The sequence below is a fragment of the Notamacropus eugenii genome, chromosome 4, assembly GCF_028372415.1.
Source record: "Notamacropus eugenii isolate mMacEug1 chromosome 4, mMacEug1.pri_v2, whole genome shotgun sequence".
Lineage (NCBI taxonomy): Eukaryota > Metazoa > Chordata > Mammalia > Diprotodontia > Macropodidae > Notamacropus > Notamacropus eugenii.
Window position 1 is genome coordinate 191,194,095 of NC_092875.1, and position 22,758 is coordinate 191,216,852.

At 39.1% G+C, this 22,758-nt stretch overlaps 1 protein-coding gene across 2 annotated transcripts in view; it reads left to right on the forward strand.

Annotated features, from left to right (window-relative positions):
• RNF144B (ring finger protein 144B) overlaps positions 1–21,653 on the forward strand; it is a 257,967-nt gene extending 236,314 nt beyond the window's left edge. Inside the window, exons 5-8 of one of the 2 annotated variants that reach the window (XM_072603940.1) lie at positions 12,728–12,935; positions 14,765–14,909; positions 18,847–18,936; positions 20,392–20,658. In XM_072603940.1, the coding sequence (XP_072460041.1) occupies positions 12,728–12,935; positions 14,765–14,909; positions 18,847–18,936; positions 20,392–20,532 (584 nt within the window). In that variant the 3' untranslated portion in view covers positions 20,533–20,658. Of the gene's footprint in view, positions 1–12,727; positions 12,936–14,764; positions 14,910–18,846; positions 18,937–20,391 lie in introns of both variants that reach the window. The other variant, XM_072603941.1, reaches the window with a different exon arrangement.
• The last annotated feature ends 1,105 nt before the right edge of the window (positions 21,654–22,758 follow it).

Consider the following 22,758-nt stretch of genomic DNA (forward strand, 5'->3'; position numbering starts at 1 on the left):
CATTATAAATTCTGTTTTGGAGTTGGCAAATTTCAGATGTAAGAAAGTTTATTGACTGCGTAGAGCGTTCAGGGTTCAGGAGAGGTATGTTTGGGAATATGTCAGGGCTTTTCTAGCTGAGCCCTTTTTATGTGTTGGCTCCCCAATTTGAATGTGGGCCCTTTGAAATCAGGGACTGGTTTGTTTTTCTATTTGTGTTACCAACTTTTAGTCTAATACTTGGCATATAGTCAGTGCTTCATAAATACTTTCCTATTTCATTGCCAAGGGAACTGAATTCTCTAAAAAAAGAAGTACTCCAAAGTACCCCCTAGAATGTGGGGAGTGAAATCAGACAATGGAACTCTCTGAAACATAAGTGAATGATCTATTTTACATTTGATGTTTAAACAGTCCTTTTGAAGGACAGATAAAAGACAATCCATTTATGTGATACTCATGATACCATGGTACTTCCCAGGAGTCTCACTAAGTAAACGATGACTAAGTAGCATCAGAGAGAATACTTTAACTGTTATTAGCATAATATTGTAATCTTATGATTGTAATTTTGGAAATCGTAACATTTTAATGATAAACTAAAACAGAAGTGGGGGTGGGGCATGCATGGGATCTAGGAAAAGAAGAGTCAGTAAATAAACACATCAGCTTAGCAGTATAGCACTGTCCAGAAGAGAGGGTGAATACCTGATTTGCCACCCTGATACTCAGATATGTTTGGTAGATGTCTGTTGTGGAAATGGGTTGGGTGGTGAAATAGTTATTATGGAAAGATTATATACTGAATGTCATTCATCTCCCTTTGCTCTGTATCTCCTTACAAACAACTTTCTGGCAGTGATATTGTTTCCCAAGTAGATGTTCTCCTGGGAAGAAAGTGTTATGACTAGTTGATAGGAATACTATAGCCTGCTTGGTAGTTTTTTCTCATTGGATGGACCAGACCTGTGATTTCATTGGATTATGGACCTTCCAGTCAGGAAACACCTATCAACACCTTCTTTGCAATTTATAGTCTTCAAGAATCATCTTGGGGCATTGCAAATTGAATTCCCAGGGTCACAAAGCCAGCCTGTGGTATTCTGGCTTATAAATTATTCTTTTGTGAGATTTTACAAGTTGTTTTTAAGCCAGATCTATGATTTTATCCATGAAGGAAACTGCTAGTGAAAAGTGGTCTTCACTGATGCAGACTTGCATCTCTTGTGCTGCTTAGGTACCTGGGGACACTAAGAGTGAGAGGTTCAAGTGAATTTGCACAGGTCAAATGGAAGCCTCAAACCTGGATTTTCCTGATTCCAAAGTCAGTGCTCAGTACGATAGCTATGGCTGCCTCTCAAGAGTTTAGTTAGAATGATAAATTTTGCCAGAGCCTGGTCACCCTTGGTAAAGTGATAGAAGGAAGAAAGAGTTATAAGAAATAAGAGGTCAGTAGTGCTAGGTAAGGGGGGATGCAGGACCGTTGGCCATTGATAATAGAAGGCTCTTCTGTTGGCTGTGCCTAGCATCTAGTTGGAAAGATGAAACATGCTCACATGGATAAAGGAGCTGGCACATAATGGCCATTTGATAAGCCTTGATTTACCATCTTGATAAATATTGATTGAAATATATTACTGAATGAGGTAATAAATAATAAAGGTGTGGCTTATTAGATGTGGCTTATATCAACAATATTCAGCCAATACAAATTAGAATCAGCAGGGAAAACTTTATGGAGAAGGTAGGACTTAATTTGGACCTTGGAAGAATGGACAGGATAGTCATAGACAAAAATTCAAAGATATTTTAAACAAAGGGGAAAGGCTAGGCATGGTATATGTAAATAGAACTTTGTGTATGTTTCAAAAGTGTGCTTTAAAACAGGAGTTGTCAACCTAGGTCTATAAAACTAGTTTAAAAATATTTTCATAGCTCTGTTTCAAAGCAATTGGTTTTCTAATTATATGTATTTTAGTTTATGTATTTAAAACATTCTGAAAAAGGATCCATAGACTGCCAGATTCACCAGACTTGCAGAGGGGGCCACAACACACAAAAATGGTTAAGAATATCTGTTCTGGAATTTATGTAAGCAAAGATTTTCGTTTCACTATTTCCTTATTTTTATTTCCCCAAATTTATTCCTGTAGAGCTATAGATAGGTCTGTATCTCAACACTGCAGACAGCCTGGGGATGCTGATAACTTTTCATCAACCATTTTGCTATGTCTTAATGTCATCTCCTTGGTGCTTCTGATCGTTTTAAGAACTGTGTTTATTTTCAGGTGTGGTTTTTTTAAAATTTTCTTTGGAATATCTTTTTTTTTCTTTTATTTAGTATTTTATTTTTCCTCAGTTACATGTAAAAATAGTTTTTAATATTTGTTTTTAAAGTTTAAATTCCAAATTTTCTCCTTTTCTCCCTCCACTCCGCTCACCCTCCTTGAGAAGGCAAGCAATTCAATATAGGTTATACATGTATAGTTTTGTAAAACATTTCCATAATAGTCATGTTGTGAAAGAAAACAGATCCCCAAAAAACCTCAAAAAAAATAAAGTAAAAAAAGTGTGCTTTAGTCAATATGCACATACCATCAGTTCTTTCTCTGGGGATGGATCACATTTTTCATCGTAAATCCTTCAGAGTTGTCCTGGATCATTGCGTTGCTGAGAATAGCTAAGTCATTCACAGTTGATCTTGCAATATTTCTGTTACTCTGTATATAGTACATTTCACTTTGTATCACCTCATGTTAGCCTTTCCAGGTTTTTCTGAGAGCATTCTGCTCATCATTTGTTATAGCATTATAGTATTCTATCATAATTGCATAACACAATTTGTTTAGCCATTCCCCAGTGGATGGACATCCCCTCAAGTTCCAATTCTTTGCCACCAGGAAAGAGCTGCTATAAATGTATTTTTTACATATGGGTCCTTTTCTTTCTTTTTTTTTTTTTTAATCTCTTTTGGGATACAGACCTAGTACTGGTATTGCTAGGTCAAAGGGTATGCATGGTTTTATAGCCCTTTGGAAATAGTTCCAAATTGCTCTACAGAATGGTTGAGTCAGTTTATAAGTCTACCAACAGTGCTTTAGCATCCTACTTCTCCCACATCCCCTCTACCATTTGTGATTTTCCTTTTCTGTCCTCTTAGCCAATCTAATAGGTATAAGGCAGTTTCAGAATTGTTTCAATTTGATTTCTTCAGTTAAAAGTGAGAGCATTTTAAAAATTCATATGGCCTTAGGTAGCTTTGTTTACTTCACCAGAAAACTGTTCATATGCTTTGATCATTTATTAATTGGGGAATGGCTCTCCTTTTTATAAATTTGACTCAGTTCTCTAAAAGGCCTTTGTCAGAGAAACTTGCTTCAAATTTTTTTCACAGTTACTGTTGTCAAATGTATTTACTTCCATCCTGTCCCCCACCCATTTTTCTATTCTCTCCTTTCATCCCTGTCCCTCTTCAGAAATGTTTTGCTTCTGACTACCCCTCCCCCAACTTGCCTTACTTTCCATCACTCCCTTCTCCTGCACCAGTCCCTTCCACTCCTCCTTTCTTGTAGGGTAAGATAGATTTCTATACCCAACTGAGTGTGTATGTTATTCCCTCTGAGTCAGTTCTAATGAGAGTAAGGTTCACTTACTCCTTCTTGCTCTCTGCGGTAAAAAAGCTTTTTCTTGTCTCTTTTATGTAAGCTAATTTCCCACATTCTACCTCTTACTTTCCCTTTCTCCTAGTACATTCCTCTGTCATCTCAGGTGTTTTGTTGTGTTTTTTTTAATCAATTACCATTTGCCAGCAGTATCTTTCAAGTCCTATTCCTCTGGGCCTGATTTATTTGCTCAGGGAAACTTTTTCTGTGTTGCATCCAAACTTCATCATATTTCTTCCCTCATATTTTCACCCCCTCTGCTACTTTAAAGGAAGAGCTGTTTCAGAGTAGGTTATAGCAAGAGACATGAATTCTAGCCTCAGTTAACTTTCTGACTCTGCTCCAAGTCATTCTTCAGCCTCTTCATGTATAAAATAGAACAATACCAGTTTCTACCTTCCAGCACATCTTAAACTATGAGTCAAGACCCCATATGGATCTTGTGCTGAAGGGGTCTCAAATGGAAAACGTTTAAGAAGCCTTGTAAAAATTTCTACTACTTAGAGATGGTTTAGCTTCCTCATTTTGCATTTGTGGGATCTGGGGCACAGAGAGATGAAGAGATTTGTCTGAGAGTAAACAGCTGAGTTAGTAGGAGAACTGGCACTGGAAGGCAGGATTTCTGATTCATATAATATTTCTATACTTTGAAAAGATTTAATTAAAGTTTTTTGTCACTTTGAGTTTTATTGATATGTTTTGATTTTACACTGCATACATTTACAGATTCCTCCCCCTTTATGAGAGATCTCTTATAACAAAGTAAAACAGGAGAAATGAATACAGTGACCTCATCCGGGCTTCCTTGCATGGAGGAGGTCACAGAGAACACAGACTCTGGAGTCATAGGATTTGGGTTCAAATCCCTCTGCCCCTTACTACTTGTGTGTCCTTGGGCAAGTCCCAACCACCTCAACTTCAATTCTCTCAACTGTATGGTGGGGGGAAGGGAAGTAGGCTAAATGATTCTCAGCATCCTTTCTAGTTCAAGACCCATGAGCCTAGTCTGCTACTCCAAAATGTCATTCACCCTTAAGACATCCCCGCACATAAGGAAGTATGAAGTTTGGAAGGCACTTTAAATGGAATTGGGACCTAGAATGGCATCACCATCGTAAAATGTAACAGTTGATGTGGTCTTTCTGTAAACTGTAGGTGTAGACAAAGGGCTCAGACTTCCTCCTCCTCATGTAGCACGCCACATACAACAGCTGCATTTCATGCCCCAGAAGAGCTCCACCTTGCCCTTCTCTTCACATTGCCCCCTCCCCCTTGTGTTTCTCAATTGTTATTAGTCACCAAGAGATAATGCTCTGAGTGCTATTACTTAACTCTTCCTTCTTATTCAGTGCCAGAGGAGGAGGAGGAGGAGGAATTATAAGTTCTGGATCAAAACTTAAAAAAAAAAAATTTTTTTTTTTATCAAAACTTGTAAAGCCTGTGGTATGTATGTGTTCAGTTGTGTCTGACTCTTTGTGATCCCATTTGGAATTTTCTTGGCAAAGATGCTAGAATGGTTTGCCATTTCCCTCTCCAGCTCATTTTACAGATGAGGAAACTGAGGCAAACAGGGTTAAGTGAATTGCCCAGGATCAAAAGCTAGTAGGTGTCTGAGGCCAGATTTGAACTCAGGAAGATGATCCTTCCTAACTCCAGGCCCAGCCCTTTATTCATTGCACCACCCAGCTACCCAAAACACTGTGGAGTAGTAAACAGTCCCAGAGTCAGCCATCTTTCCAAACTTATTATGTTACTTCCCTACCAAATGGTCTTTTATACTGCTCTTCCCATTAGACACTCTATCCCCTCTCTCCATGGGATACTCTCCCTCCGTATTGCCACCTCCAAGGATCCATTGTTGTTGAGTTATGTCTAACTTGTGACCCCATTTGAGGTTTTCTTTGCAAAGGTATTGGAGTGGTTTGTCATTCCCTCTCCAGCTCATTTTTACAGATGAGGAAATGGAGGCAAACATGATTAAGTGACTTTCCCAGGATCACACAGCTAGTAAGTATCTGAGGCTGGATTTGAACTTAGGTCTTCCTGACTCTAGGGAGATTGTTCTATCCACTGTATTACCCAGCTGCTTAAGAATCCATAGCACAGCTTAATTCCCACTTTTATACATGAGGCCTTACCTGATTTCACCATCCCCCAGTCTCCTATCTACTATTACCATCTCCCCAAAATTATCATTATTTTATATATACACCTATATATGCAAATGTTTTTCTTTTCCCTCTCTCTTTCCCTCCCCCTTCCCATATCCTTTTTTGAGGACAGGGGAGTTTTTTGGTCCTTGACTCTCCAGTGCCTATCACAATGCTTCGTTAATAATAATAGAAGTTTGGTCTTTTAAATTGCTTTTTTCTCAATTATGTTGAAAACCATTTTCGACATTCGTCTTTACAAATATAGAGGCCCAAATTTCCTCCTTCTCCTCTTCCCCTTCCCCTTTCTTGAGAAGGCAAGCATTTTGGTACAGATTATACATGTGCAGTCATGCCAAACCTATTTCCATTAAATAAAAGTTTGAACAGAGGGATCATATTCCTCTTTATGACACTGAAGTACCTAGTACAGGGCTTCATGTGCTATAGGCACTCAGTAAATATTGATTGAATTGAATCCAGGGCAGAGATTGGTTTGCCTAGTTAGTTGGAACATGGTGTACACAAAGCCCAGCTAATGGTTTAGCTTCTTACCTCTCCTCTATCCCCACCACAGATCAATTTCCTTGAGTTGGTTCCAGGTTCAAATAAATGTGTCCCTAGAAAATGTAGATACGTCTTTAACCCCTACATAAGTCAAGGAAGTTTTGAAGGTAGAATAACTTTAGAGATTGTTGGATTGTTGCATTTCCAATCTTTTGAGTGTGTGTGTGTGTGTGTGTGTGTGTGTGTGTGTGTGTGTGCGTGTGTATGTGTGGAGAGAATGTAGGGTGTGGGGAAGAGTTAGTTAGTTTTCCATTTTCTTGAAATGATGAGGGGTTGGAAAGGTTGATAGGGTGACAAAGTCTTATTCAAGGTAATAGGGGTTGGAAGTGAAATAGCCAGTGGCTTAGTTTGTCCAAAAGATTCTGTAGTTTTTGCATAAAATAGAGTAATATAAATAAATTAACTTGAGTATGGGGCATCTAGGTGGCACAGTGGATAGAGCACCGAGTCTGTTCCATTGTCACCCAACTCTTACTCATGACTCCAAAAAACTGTAGCATGTGCAACAGCCACACCCTGACCACAGTTTCAGCAGATGAGCTAAACCAGGTTGAGGATAAAGAACAGCCCTTAAACTTGTTAGGGAGTTAAGGGGATGCCTATCCCAAGAACGTGGAGACTTTTGTTCCAATGGCCATGAAGGCAGTTGAAGCAGGCGCTGTGGCGTGCTTAGGGCTTAGCCATACATCAAAACTGCCAAGATCATTTGCTCTATCCTGAGCCACCATCAGTCATCTGATTTTTGTCCTGTCACTGGACTTTGATGACTCTGGAGGAGAGAGTGAGACTGATAACTTTGTGCAACCCTCCCTCCCTTAAATACTGTTCATCTCACCTCAGACACTTGACACTCACTAGCTGTGTGACCTTGGGCAAGTTGCTTAACCCCAATTGCCTCATCCTGGGTCATCTCCAGTCATCCTGATAAATATCTGCACTGGATTCAGATGGGTCCAGAGGAGAAGTGAGGCTGGTGACCTGCACAGCCCTCCCTCCCTCAAAACAAAGTCAAGTGCAAGTCATGTCATTATTTTTCTGATGGCATGGCCTTCTTTGGCAATGAAGGATGAACACACACAGAAATACTATTCATGTCCAAGTTAAGATGTCAATCCATATGTCATTGGTCCTCTTTGAAAAATGAAGGATGAACAACCACAACACTTGGAAGATAAAGCAAGCAGACATCTATCTGTCATCAGCCACATGTTGAAATACTGGAAAGTCATTCTTAACTACTATCATAGAGGGTTCACCATATGGTCACTAAACCAGGTTCCTGTTAGATATGTGTAGTTTCCTCTTTCTTTTTAGACCCTACTCTTTCATTTAAGATCCTGGGAATACATTATTACATGGAAGACTGTGGATGGTTCCAATTTAATTCAATACATTAAACATTTTAAGTGCCTGTTGTATGCCAGGCTGACACTATGTATGAGCAAAGTGCCTGTTTTTTGGTTATTGTCTGTGTAGAACACAAATCCCTATAGTAGATGTCATCTATACCAGAGTTCTGCACAGTGGTAAAATTGCCTATTCTCTTCTCAAAACTTTTATCAAGGATGTTCGCTGCTCATTTATATAGCAATCCTATATTAGGCGCCTATTTTAGATTGGGTAGTGGGTTAGATACTGAGGATACAAGGACAAAAATGAAACTCCCTGACTTCAGTGCTTCTATTCTATTGAGGGGAAACTACCTCAGCGTAGGTGTGATAAACAGCAAATATATAAACAAAAAATATATAAACAGCAAACAGTATATATAGATTATTTTTAGAAAAAAATTTATAGAAATGGGAAAAGATGAAAAAGCGCTATAAAGGATGTCATTTGATACCACTAGGAAAAAGGCTGGTTCAGTCATAAGAAGAAGGAATACATAGATCCATTGGTGACTACTTCAATATAGAGAGATTTAATAGGTGATCTCAACAAGGAGAGTTTATGGGAAGACTTAGACAAGAATTACTTAGGATGGAAAACATGGAGCAGTTCCAGTGTACATCACCAGAGGAGGAGGAACTCATATGAATAACAAATCCATCCAAATATATTGTCTAATATTGGGTCACCTAAAATGATGCAGACATTGAAGAGTAATTTTTCGGTCTCACACATGGAGGATAAATTTTCAAAGAACTTTTCAGATTATTGAGCTTAATTCTCTTTTTCCAGCTAAGAGTGACATGGTGATATAATGGTCAAGTAGTGGTCAATTTTTAGAGGTCAGAATTGGGAACCTATCCCTAACCCCTAAATTTTGAGGCTTTAGAATAGCTACTCATTTCCTTCTTTTCATTGGTGTATGGAAAGGGAAAAATATTGCCCAATGAGAGCGAAAATAGGATGAAAAGGAAACTAATAATGAAAGAGAATGAAAGACAATCAGGAAAAGCAAAAGCAGGAGGGAAGGTGTGTAAACAAAACAGTGCATACTTGTTAGTTACATGAGGCTGGGAATTTTTTTAGAGAGAAAGGAAAGGAAAGCACATATATTTTTTTAAAAAGAAGTCTCATTTGCCTATATTTGTCCTTTCATTGTATTTCTGAACCTTTGTGTTATTACTTTGTTATGGCAACAATAAGTATCGTTGATAACATTTTTACATTCAGTACATTCCTGATGGCCTCAAATAGCTGAAGTCACATACTATCCTGGCTTTGAGTTGGAAAAGACATTAGTTGTCATCAATTCCAACTTTCTCATTTTACAGATGAAGAAACAAAGCCGGAATACCATTTTATTTTTCCAAATTTACAAAGGTAATAAGCTGGTCTACTATTTTTATTTCACAAAAATGAAATTTTTAATCTTTAAAAAATCATTTTATACAATGAAGTTCAGTGGATACAGAGAGGCAATGTAGCATAATGAGTTGAAAGCCAAACTCCAAGCTTGGAAGGCCTGGGTTCAAGTCATGCTGCTGATACATACTGACTCTGTGACCCTCAGAGCTCTAGGTAACTAACTCTCCTAAGACTTTAAGTCATATCTTACAGAGAAAGTGTCAGCCTGCAGTGGCAGAGGGAATTTCCTCACCCAGAAGTTCCTTATGATACGAAATCACCAGTTCAGTCTCTGTTGCTTTAGTACTCAGGTAAATTATAAACTCAGCATTCATAGACACTCTTTAGGCTTAAAAAGAATATGGTATTTTGAAAACTGTCCTACAAGTAAAACAACTCTTTCAATGTTATATATAATTAGCCAAAAAAAAAGAGTGTATGTGTGTGTGTGTGTGTGTGTACACACTCACACACACACATATTTAGTAATTTTTTCAGTCATGTATGACTCTTTGTGACTTCTTTTGGGATTTTCTTATTAAAGATACTGGAGTGGATTGCCATTTCCTTCTCCAGCTCTCTTGCCCAAGGACACACAGCTAATAAATGTCTGAGGCTGGGTTTGAACTCAGGAAGATGAGTCTTTTTGACTCCAGGCTCAGTGCTCTATTCACTGTAGTACCTAGCTGCCCTATATGTATGTGTGTGTGTATATATGTGTGTGTGTGTGTGTGTATGTACACATTTCTGTACATTGCATATTTTGCAGCATAGTCTCATATTTATAGAAATGGAGGTAACCTTAGAAATCATAAGGTTCAGCCCTCTGATTTTGTTGAAGAAGAAGTTGAAGCTAAGGGAGGTTAAATGATTTGCCTGTTATCACCCAGCCAGTAAGTAGCTCAGCTAGGATTTGAATCTAGGTGTTCCAAGTTCAAGGTCTGGTGAGTTTTTTTTCCCTAGAAAGCATTTTGAATGGAAAATGTCCATTTCTACATATTTTTGAGGTTTGTTATTGCAATAACATGGGTGTTTGGAAATTACTTATTCATATGATATCTTGTAGTCTGCTCGCCCTCTCTCCATTTGATATTGAAATTATACTAACAGCCATGATCAATTAAATAATAATTCTTTCCCAATATATAAATCAAAATATAGTTACCTTATCTGCATACTTTTGGGTCAGATTTTCTAATAATATATAGAATTCACACAGAGAAACACACACACACAAGTATACTGATAGTAAATTATATCATTTATGACTTAGTTACATAATTCCTTCCTCTGGAACTACTGAAAGAAAAATATTACTACCTTTGATATTTGTAGATTGTTTTATGTTAAGTAGGTTATTTTAAAAATTGATATCAATAAAGGGACCATTCTCCTGGTGATCCATGTGCGAGAGAGAGTCACTTTTCTAAGACTTGATTAGAACTCCTGATGCTTAGGTTCAGAAAATATTTAAAGGGGTAGAAAGCAGCCTTCTCCTTTCGATGATATTTTTTCAAGGCCATACTCCATCTTCCCTCTATCCTTTCTGCTGTCTTTCTATATCCTTCTCTTACTCTTGTCCCTCGCTGCAAATCTGATGCTGGACAGAAACATGATATGCTTAAGAAGAATGTCTTAGTACTCGAAATTTCTGATAAGAATATATCCAATTATTGTAGTTCTCGGGTAAGGTATAAATACAGCATTTGTAGACAATGTTTAGACTTCAGTGTTGTTTTTTAAGTATTTTTTAGGGTTTTTTTTAAGTGTTTAAACTGTGGTTTGGGAAATTAGACCAACTCTCAGCCTCTTATTCCATTTTCTTTCTCCTTCAAATTTATTTTTTCTTGTCTCTAAATTCCCAAGGGCAGGAGGTTTTAAAATTAGAATCTCATCAGCACAAAGGTTTCCAAATCCTTTGGTTCAGAGAGAAAAGGGCCACTCCACCCCTCAAGGAGTACCAGGATTTTCCACATGATTTCATTTCTCTGAAGGTCACTGTTGACAGAAAGAACTTTGGATTTTTTACTGAAAGGGAATAAGGAAGCTGGGCAGGGTGTGTGTGTACACTTGGAGAGGAAGGCTTTTGTTGTCCTCTGAAGAGATAGGTATCATGTACATGACATCACGTACATGTGATGTCTTGATCGAATCTTTACTGCTCCATTAAATCCTTACCTCATGTTTATAACATGGACCTTTCTCCTTTCTCTTTTTTTTTCCTTGTTGGACATATTGTCCTCACTTAGTTAATTTCTAATGTTTCACTCTTGTGGAAGTGTGAAAAAGCTTGTTATAATTCTATGACTTTAAGAAGATGGGGATAAAGGGATGGGGATGGTGGAAGGGAGGGCAGATTGGTGATAGGGGTACTTAGAATGCTTGGCATTTTGGGGTGGGGGGAGGGGAGAAATGGGGAGAAAATTTGGAACCCAAAATTTTGTGGAAATGAATGTTGAAAACTTAAATAAATTAATTAAAAATCTGAAAAAAAAATAATTCTATGACTTTAAACTCTGAATTGTAGTAGTGGAAAGAGCTTTGGACCCTAGAGTTAAAGGACCTGGGTTTGAATCCCACCCTGGATCCTCACTTACCTTTGTCACCTTGGGCAGAAAAGTCCCTTAACCTCCTTGGGACATAGTTTTCCTCATCTATAACATGGAGAGGTGAGACTACATGGTCTCTGAAATACAGTTCTGTGTTTTAGCTCTAGTTCTGTGGTGACAAGACATATTTTTGCCTGTCACCAGCTTCCCCATTTGCTTTATTTTCCTCAGTTAGAGGAAATCACTACAACCTATTTCCTAAGGCTGTTGTGAGGGATTAAGGGATTAATTTTTCTAAATTCTAATGCAACACTTTTCTTAGGAGCATACATGAATGTCATCAAAATGCTCCTGCAATTAAGAGTATTTTTTAAGGGATTATTTAGGACTAAAGGATCTTCCAGCTATTATTGAAGGTCCAGAGTTTTCATTCAGTTTCCTTTGCCTTATCCAGTGGTGGGAAAGTCACTGTAGTCAGTAGGAACTCAATGAGAAATCCATTAAGTGCCAGATGGAAGGTGCAAATCTATTTCTGAAAAAAAAAGTTGCATGCCTGGCAAATCCAAGATTTTTCCAAAATAGAGGCAAGAGTGGCCATTTCAGGAAATTGTGATTATTGAGAGAGTGTGTGTGTGTGTGTGTGTGTGTGTGTGTGTGTGTGTGTGTGTATTTTGAATTCTTGAGGCAAACAAACATTTCTGAAAGGGGGAGTATTTTGTGAGTGGTGATAACTCTCCTTGTTAACTCATTTTTCATTGAACTTTGCTATCAGGGCATGAGATCAGAGGCAAGTACAACATTTCACAATATAGGGGTGGGGAGGGGAATGGTCAGGGACCAAGTAAATGAAGTATGGATTCAATGAAGGGAAAGTTGCAGCACTTTGCTATGTGCTAGTTTACAAACATCCCTATTTCCAGATAATGGTTTTTGTTCAGCTATCAAAATCAGGACTCATGCATAGGAAGACCTAAGTCAAGACCCAAGTAACAGAATTCATCCATCATTTTCTTTCTTTTTATTCCAGAAGTCCATTTGGACCCTTGCCGGACATGGTGTCCTGTTGCTGACTGCCAGACTGTGTGCCATATTGAACAGAATAATTCAGGACAGCCCACAAAGGTTGAATGTCCTTCTTGTCACCTGACATTCTGCTCATGTTGCAAAGATACCTGGCATGCTGATCGCTCTTGTCGGGACAGCCAACCCGTGGTTGTCTTGCCAACAGAACATGGGTAAGACTGAAGTAAATTTGTTAGAGATCTGTTATCTCAACAATGGGGATTGTAGTAGGGATTCTTGTAGTGTGAAGGGTTGCTGCCAAAGTCCCTTTGAACTTTCAAGCTCTGTGATCTGCTGACTTTTCTAGAACTTCTTAATGCTTTCCCCAGGGTTTTAAGTGCCTTCAGTGTGGCATGGAGCAGCCCCTTTTTCTAAATTCTAATGCAACACTTTCCTTAGGAGCATGCATGAATGACCTCAAAATGTTCCTGCAATTAAGAGTATTTCTTAAGGGATTATTTAGGGCTGAAGTATCTTCCAGGTATTATTGAAAGTACAGTTTTCATTTGGTTTCCTTTGCCTTATCTAGTGCTGGGAGAGTCACTGTGGTCAGTAGGAACTCAATGAGAAATCCTGGCTCAACTGTATTTCTACTTTCTTATTTAATGTCTGTGTGCCTCAGTTTTTCTACTTGTATTTATTGAATGAGGCAAGAATTTTTATTCTCCTACTTTCCTCCCGACGATGTTTTGAGATCTGGTTACTGAGTAAAAAATATATTGCATGGAAAACATTCATAGAGAAAGGAATCTTCTTAAAATGTAATGGTGCAATGAATACTTATTGTCACATAGTTTGTATGTTATGTAAGAAATCAGGTTCTTTGAAAGTGGTACCCCTGCTTGGGAGGTGGTGAGATATGAATCAGTAAAACTTGTACCATCTGGTTCTGGGAGGTTTCTTATTAAAACAGGAGCTCCCTGAATATGACCTTTGTGTTTGATTCCTGGTTTTGCTTGAAGCTATGAGTGTTCTGTATTAACAGGAACATAGCTACCAGTGTTACAATCCATTCAATGCAAAGATCCTAGCACTGCTTCCAAGCTAGTTGTGTGGCTTTTTAGGATTCTCAGTGTCACTACTGACATATCTTAATTTCCTTGAATATTCCATGAAGAAGTAGCAGGATTCAAGGTCTAGTACAGATTACAGGCAGGGTTAATGGACTGACCAGCCAGATGTTGACTAGTCATTGCCATCTTTCTCATACTGTGGTTGTGATATCTTTGATGGTCCTTAGCAGCTCTCTTGGGGTAGTGGTAATGATTTACTCTTCCTTCTTCCTACTTTTCCTCCACTGGTGATTTCATTATTATTACTTACTATCTCATCTCAGTGTGGCAGGAATGCCACAGTTAATTTATTTAGCTCATTATCTTATAAGCAGCAAAAATAGTTGGTATTTCTGTCTCATATTATTGGTCATTATTCAAGTCTTGATTTTGCTTTCTAATTCTTTACATGTAGATGATAATTTTTCAATCCTAGGCTCAATTCTCCTACTTCAGAGATTACCCTAGGGATTTCTCTTACAGTCAGTGTGCACAAGGAAAACCAACTCACTTTTCATGCTAGCTTAGCAAATCACAATTAGGGAGATAAATCAGCCCCAAGAAAAATAATAACCATGCATTCCAAAGCCAAATGTAAATCGATTTTCAGTTATCTGTTTAGAGTTCCCTGTGACGTATTTGGGGTCTGTTGACCTTCTATCCTCAATTTTCCAACCTCGCTTAAAAATCACATGGATGCACATTTGTGGCTTCTGTGCATGTGTGTGCGAATACAAACATGCACATACACCAGCATGGATAACAGAAATTTGACTTTAATTGCTGTCATTGGGCCTGGAAATTCAGTAGAGATCCTTTCCAAGAAGGATGCCATGTTTTACTGAGACCTCTTTCCTCACCTACCATCTTACTTTCTTGATACAGCTGTGATGCTTGCTGATTGACTACTCCACATTTATTTTCCTACTCTTTGTCTCTTTTCTTTCCAGGGCCCTCATGGGGATGGATGCAGAAGCTCCCATCAAGCAATGCCCTGTTTGCCGGGTTTACATTGAACGGAATGAAGGCTGTGCTCAGATGATGTGCAAGAATTGCAAGCACACGTTCTGCTGGTACTGTCTCCAGAACCTGGATGTAAGTTCTTATGCTGGACCTTATCCCCTGGGGCGTGAGAGCCAATATTCTGCCGGTTTTCATTTTTGAATATGTCTAGTGGTCTTGAAACAGAAAACTTATTTTTCCTAAGAAAAAGGACTTCCCCAACTTTCACTGCTCTTTCTGCAGAACTTTTATCTGCGAAGACTTTCTCAGCTGGTGGAATTGGGAGCATTCCCTTTACTGTTCATCAGCATTTATTAAGTACCTACTATGTGCCAGGCACTGTGCTGAGCACTAGAGAGGCAAAGAAAGGCAAAAAACAAACAGTCCCTACTCTCAAGGAGCTTACAATTTAATGGGAGAAGACAACACATAAAAAGAAGTTGGCAGAAGGAAGAGAGGAGTACCTTATTCAAAGCCATAAGTCCAAAGGAGTACAGCTGGTTTGAAAATATGGCTGACTTGGGTACCCTCCATAAATGAAAGATTTGGGAGGAGTTCTCAATGTCCATCCTCCTCCCAGAGGGAGGGAGGAGTTCCCAGGGCGTGGGCTCAAAAGATAAAGCTTGCTGTGAGAGCATCACTTACTCTCTGGGTGATACCTCAGCATATTCCCAAACCACTAAGTTATTCTTCTATCTCTGTGCTTGGAATAGATGTCACTGTGTCCCATAACATAATCCATTTATCCTTACCCCACCTCACATAGAATGTAAGGGTCTTGAGAGTATGGACATTTTGGGGAGGAGATTGTATTTATATTCTGAACATCTGGGACAATATTTTGAATGTAGTAGGGCCTTGGTAAATTCTCCTTGGATTAGATGATTTTATAAACTACTCTGAAGGTAGTTCTTGAGCCATATGCGTACAAGCCAGTGCTGCCACTCTATATTTAGGAACCGTTTCCCAGTTCAAAAGTCTCTGGCCCAGTTATCATTCTTCATCTCCTTCTCTCCATACAGAGTGAACCTTTCCTTCCTTTAAAATCAAGCTGGCTTGTAACAACAAGCCCATAGTCAAATGTTAATCTTCAGACCAAGAAAGGAAGGGGTAGAAGAGTGGTGAGAAGACCCATGTGGGTGGGGTTCAGTGCCCTAGAGTGCTAGGTGATTTGAGTTTGATTAGAAGTTACTGCAAATTTGACCTGTAAAAATTCATCTCTTTCAGTTCAGTCATGATACAACACAGTCATTGTGTGGTTACTACTGATATTCATGGACATGTTAACCAAACTTCAAGGGCTACATTCTTCCAGTCTGGTGGTTTACACTGTTGCACAGTGTTCTCAGCCCTTTCTTTTACGTAGTTTGGGGTCATTAATGTAGATCAAAGGTTCCTAACCTTCTTTGTGTCATGGATCCCTTTGGGCATCTGGTGAAGGCTACAAATCCCTTCCCAGAATAATGTCTTTAAATGTATAAAAGATATAGGATTACAAAAGAAACCAATTCTATTAAAATACAATTTTCAAAATATTAACAAAACAGATTCATGAATTCCTGCTATGGTTGTTCTTAATCATTTGCCACACATCTTATTTTGCTCCTTATATCTAAAGTGTCAATTCATTCCATCCAAATTAGTTGACTAGACTTGATGGACAGAAGACTGTAAATTCCTTAAGGGCTGCAGTTATTTTTCCTTTTTTTTTTTTTTCTTTTGTGTTCTTAGTGCCTAGCACAGCACCTTGTACTTAATAGGAGCTTAATTTGTTGAACCGAAATGAGCAGCTTATATGTAGTGTAGTCTTAAACACCAACTGATTGTTAAGTAAACATGAGTTAAAGCTTTTGTTCATCTTTTGCCTAAGGTCCAATCCATGAAAATGAAACCTATTTTTCAAGACGGCTTCTAGGCAGAGACTCCATAACCTGTTTGGTCAAATGGTTGCTTTTGCCCATCATCCACCGCTTCCACAGACTGTTTTTTTTTTTTTTAAATTGTTAATGGGAAGGCTCTTGATCTAGACAGAAATTGAGATGGCAACAAAACTCCATCCCAGGCTGTTGCTTTTTAGGTACTTTGATTTTGACTTTTTTGAGAAAAACCACTAAAGGAAGCCTATTGCAATTAGAAAATGGGACATTTTGGAAGAGGAATTGACAGGATGGTATAACCCCTTGTTGGCATATGGAGCTTTGTGAATAATTAAAATGAATTCATTTGAGGATGAATGAATGATAGAATTGACAATTTTCTCTTCATTCCATTAGTGTATTAGAAGGGGCTGTATTCAGACTCTGGACTTATGACATACTTGTGCCCTCTGTAGAAAACAAAGAGATAAATGTGCACCCCAGATCACAGTCTTTCTTGGCAGATTGCTTTGTGTTTTGGTGAATGGTGCTGCAAAGAACACACAGTTCTGGCACTTGAGATGAAATGAGGCAGATGTGAAATGGCTCATAACACTGACATCAGATGTGGAAGGAAGCATCTTATTCTATTCATCATTTTCCTATTCATCATTTTTTTTGCTCTGTTTAAACCAATGATGTTGGCATTGGATGCACATTGAGCTGTGTTGCTTTGTGCAGATTTCAGATGTTGGGTGTCTGATTTCTAGGAATGTTTTAAGAATGGGGTTTGAGTAATTGTGCAAATCCCAATCTTGGGCATTAAAGTGAAGAATGATTTCAGGTTTCTCTTGTTGATTTTGATCCATTTGTAAATCAGTTTTTATGATAATACTTTGAATCCTGGATTGATCCAACTGTTTCAAGGGATCTAGGATCTCACTGATGTGGATAACCTCCATAGCAAGGGATCTCACATGCCTAGATGTCCTATGATACTCTTGTCCATGTCCTTCCATCAGGGGATCATTTTTAGAACATTTCTTGCCATCATGTGCCCAGTCCCTTCCCTGTTTTACAAGGGGAGGACGTGTGATATGTTTGAAGATGAGTAAATACAGGATAAATACAAAATAAATGCACAGGGCTTGTTGGAGTGGGAAAGATCTAACAACCAGTGCATTTGAATCAAGAAAGTTCTCTTAAGGGAGGTAGCACAGAGATGGGTAGAGAGAGAATTCCAGGTATAAAGGATCATCTGTGCAAAGTTTGGAGGCAAGACCACATTTGTTTCTCCAACTTCTTTTGAACTTACTCCCTATACCGCATTATTAAGACCTTGTAAAGTAATGCTTTGTTTTCTCATGGTACCATATGGTTTAGCACACAGATAATCATACTGCTCTACTTAACACTATTCTTTTCACTTGATTTTCTGTGAATCTTATTTCCCCAGTAAGCACCTGTGGACTGTCTGTTATTCCCCCATGATACCTAGTTCAGTGATAGCCATATGTTGGGTATTCATCAAGTACCCTTCCACTGGCTTTTATTTTTTGAATGGTTGATCTGCCCATACAAGTTGCCATATATTTAGGAAAGGATTGGTAAGAGCAAAGATTCTTAAGCTCCCTTTTAGAAATATGTAAGAACTGTCCCTGATTTCTGTCCATTTACATATGAAAACTTCAGAAGGTACCAACTGCATGTCTGAAAGTCACAGGCTTGCTGGGAGGTATGTTTGATAATAACATTTACCTTTGATTTCTGAAGCTCCTCTTGGCAGAGTTGTAATTAGGAATTTTTTTTTTTTGTACTAAGGTCAAACCCTTCAAACCATGCCCAAGGCAAGTAACATGAAAGGTGACCTAATTTGAGGGGGGTGAACATTGCCCCATGGTAGGGAGACAAAGGTCCTGGGATGCCAGTGCATGACCTCTGCTTGGCAGGCTGCTGTGGGTGTGGGTGCAGCATTGGGAAGGGTTGAGCTAACCTAATTTTCCTAAAAAGACTTCAGGGGCTGTTGGCATCCTCTAAATTTGGTGCCCTTGGACAGAGCCCCAGTTGTCTAACCCTAGTTACAGTTCTGATGTTTGGTAAGGAAGATTTATTAGGCATGTATTCTTCTCTCAGTTTAAAATGGCTACTGATTGGGACTCCCTCCTTTCTTTCAGAATGATATTTTCCTCAGACACTATGATAAAGGGCCCTGTCGGAATAAACTGGGTCACTCTCGAGCTTCTGTGATGTGGAACCGAACACAGGTACTGTGATTTGAAAGAGAGTGATGGAATAAGTTAGGTGTGCTATGTCTAAGAGGATTTCTGTCTGGGAAGCCTCTGATTTTATATATTATAGCTAGTTGTAAGTGATGGAGAAGCATGACAGCCTAGCATAAAAGGCTGTATATGAGGCAGAGCAAGAGCAAACAGACCTTTAGAGAACCAGAAGAATGGTCTAGATATTGCCTATAGCAACATGGAGTGTTTATTGGATAGAGTTCTAGGCTTCGAATTAAGAAGGCCTCAATTCAAGTCCTACCATTGACTGTTCCTAGTTGTGTCACTCTGGTCAAGTCACTTAACTTTTATCCTCATGTGTAAAACAAAAAGATTGGATTTCTTAGCCTCGGAGATCTCTCCCCAGCTTTAAATCTATGATCCTGTGGTTCTGTAGAGAATTGGAAGCACATATTCTCTCTGTTCTCCTGACACAAGGAGGAATTATTCTGCTTTCCTGCCATGAGCATATGTCTAAGAGAAGTTAAAGCAGACCCAAGACATCCTTCGGTTTAATGCTGTCACTTAGGTGCTCTGATTATACAGCTCAGTGTGTGTATAAATTATAAAACAGGCCCAAATACAGTGGCTTAGTTACTTCCCTCACTCAGAATCATTTTGGGTTCATTAAGGATCCCTTGTTTTTCAACCAGAGCCATCATTAGCAATAACCTGCGTTTACATAGTTCTTTAAGTTCCTTTGGGAAGCTAGGTGGTATAGATAGTGCACCAGGTCTGGAGTCAGGAAGATTCCTCTTCCTGAGTTCAAATCTGGCCTCAGACACTTACTAGCTGCATGACTTTGGGCAAGTCACTTAACCCTGTTTGCGTCTGTTTCTACATCTATAAACTGAGCTGGAGAAGGAAATGGTAAACCACTTCAGTATCTTTGCAAAGAAAACCCCAAATGGGGTCATGACTGAAAAACGACCAAACAACTTAAGTTCCTTACGTAGTATCTCATTTGGGCCTTACTACTTAAATTAACCCTGCTTTATGGATGAAACAACTGAGATCGTGTAAGATTAAGTTCCTGCGCATGGCTAAACAGCTACTAATTCTCAGAGACAGGATTTGAACTCGAGTGGGTTTGCTTGGCTCTGTGACTCCCAAGTCTGGTGCTGTAGCCACTATCTGATGCTGCATCTTCTACACTCCTATAAACTGGTGTTAGTTACTTACTGCAAAGGAGGTTGTCATGTTTTGGTCATGTCAGGGTTGATGACAGAACTAGATTTGGAGCTGGACTCTTGGCTGTTTATTGTGTTTTTGACACTGGACTTTCCTGCTGCTGCAGCTTTGACCCAGGCTGTGACTGGTCCTCAGTTAAAGCTCATTATTATTGTTTCCTGTGTATGTACTGAAGTGGACTCATATGTACTGTTCTATTAGAACACTTCATTGTTGGCTTACACTCTCTTCTTGTCTTTAATTTTTCAGGTTGTAGGGATTCTTGTGGGATTGGGCATCATAGCCTTGGTGACCTCGCCTCTGCTGCTACTGGCCTCCCCCTGTATCATCTGCTGTGTTTGCAAATCCTGTCGGGGCAAGAAGAAAAAGCATGACCCACCAACTACCTAAAATCCTGCACCTTGTGGGCATGTATGTACAGGATATGTGAGGTATCCTGAGTGAGGAGCTGGTTATGGTTCCCTCCTTAGCAGACTCATCTCCTTATCCTTGCCAACCTTTGGAAGTGCCTATTGTCTACAGGCTTTGAACTTGCTTACAAGTCTTCAGTGTGGGGAAAGGCCAAGTTTTGTGTTGCTTTTGGAAGAAGGCCTGGTTTTGAAGTCCAGACTATGAATGTGGAATGTCTGGAAACTTTGGGGTTGAATGGGAAGGACCAGCATCATTCTGTCATCTGAAACCCCGTGATTTCTGGACTGGTTATCTTGCGACCAAGGAGAAGGAGCCTGAGAAAACAACTCCTGTTACAATAAACTGTGTTGCCTTGATTATTACATGTATGACAGAAGCGGTGGGAGAGACTTTCCTGACGCTCCATGATTCCTGGACTGGGCAGAAGAAGGAGCCTGAGGAAATGTCTCTTGTTACAAAAACTGTATTGCCATGCTTATTATATGTATGATAGCAGTGGTGGGGGAGAGAGCTGGAAATGCCGCCATGGATAGATATGTTTATTTTTCTACCAGATGCAGTAGAAAGGTCAGGCACAAAATCTTCAGTGTGTGTGTATGTGGGTGGGGGGAGAGTTGAGGTGGGGAAAGATTCTCTTAACAAAGGAAAGATCTAAGATATAGAGCCAACAGTCTATCTTGGAGATGAATCTGTAGAAATGGTATCTGGGCTTCTTCTATGAAGGAAGAAATAGGCCAGGTGTTTGGTAGGTAGGGGTGCCACATTCACAATATCTACAGAAAGTTCTGGGTTGTTTCTTTGTAGCCTCATGCTAAGGAAGAGAAGCCTTCAGAAGAGGTCTCAGTTTTGAATAAGAGGATCCATGGAATGTTATGCCTGTTCCAACATCTCCACCTTACAAGTTCAGTTTTCCTAGGAGACTCATGTCCTCTAGTTAGAGGATCTATTTTAGAAATGTGTTTTATATGAGAGAAAAGGAGTCAAAAGCCTCTGAAGACTCCATTATTGAAGATTGTCAGACCATAGTTTGATCCTACAGTCTTGGAGCTTTAAGATGTAGAATGGGGCCTAAAAGCAAATTCCATTAGCAAATATAGGTCATAAGTACCTCTGTCTACTGTTTATCCTTCTGGTCTCTACCTTGAAAGAAATCCCCATTGCAAATCCATGTGAAGCCAGTCTAGAAATACCCAAATGTTATGAAGATAAACAGTTCCTAAGAAAAGGAATGAAAATGAGATCATCCCTTTCACACTGAATATACTGTATTTTGAACTGGCCACCAGATCTGTTAGAACCTGAATATGTCCTGAATCTTGTATCACAAGCAATAGAGAATAGGACTCTAGTGCCATGTCAGGATAGAATGCAGCATTTTTTAGTTCCCTTAACATTTTCCTTTTAGAGAAGGTTCTCTTATTGGCTAAGCACAAGATGTGGATTTCCAGTGTACATAGATAGAATCTGTGCAATCTACAGTCCCATCTGACCCCCTTAGTTGCCAGTCTCTTGAGTTTCTGTAGCCAAACAGAAAGTCAGTGACCTTGAGGTCAGTTTCTGATGATGAGCCTCTCTGTACTTAGGTTGATCCTCAGAGGTCAATGGGGCCTTTTCTTTAGCCAATAATCATAGCTTTTAAAGCTTGATGGGGAGGGGGGGAGGGCTGTTAGAACCAGCAAGCTGGTCAACTTTTTAGAACCCTACATACCCCAGTGAAGCCTCTAGGTGGAGGACATTAGTGAAAAAGCACTAAGTGGGTTGCTAATCTTCAAAACCAATTTATAATATGTTGGTTGAGATGAAAATGAACAAACACCATTTTTCTGAGACTTATGTTGCTTTATGGATGGATGCTTGTGGGTCTGCTTTTCCTATAGTTCCTTAACTAATTTTTTAAGGACATATATAATATAATTGATTGGTAGTCTATGCTCAGTGCATACAAATTAAATTCTGATTCTAGGGGTTCGTGGTTATCTTCCTCAAAAGCTAATGACTATTTAGACTCTATCTGGATATACAGTATTGACTGATATACTTGGCTAGTTGACATAGAAGATTGCCATAGTACAGGTCCCAGTTGGTCACATATGCATTATTAAAGGACAAAGATTTGCTCAAGTGAGAACATAGTGGGGGATATACATTTTTAAAGCACTTTAAGTCATAACTGTTACATATTGATTTGTCTTTTTTGGGGGGAGG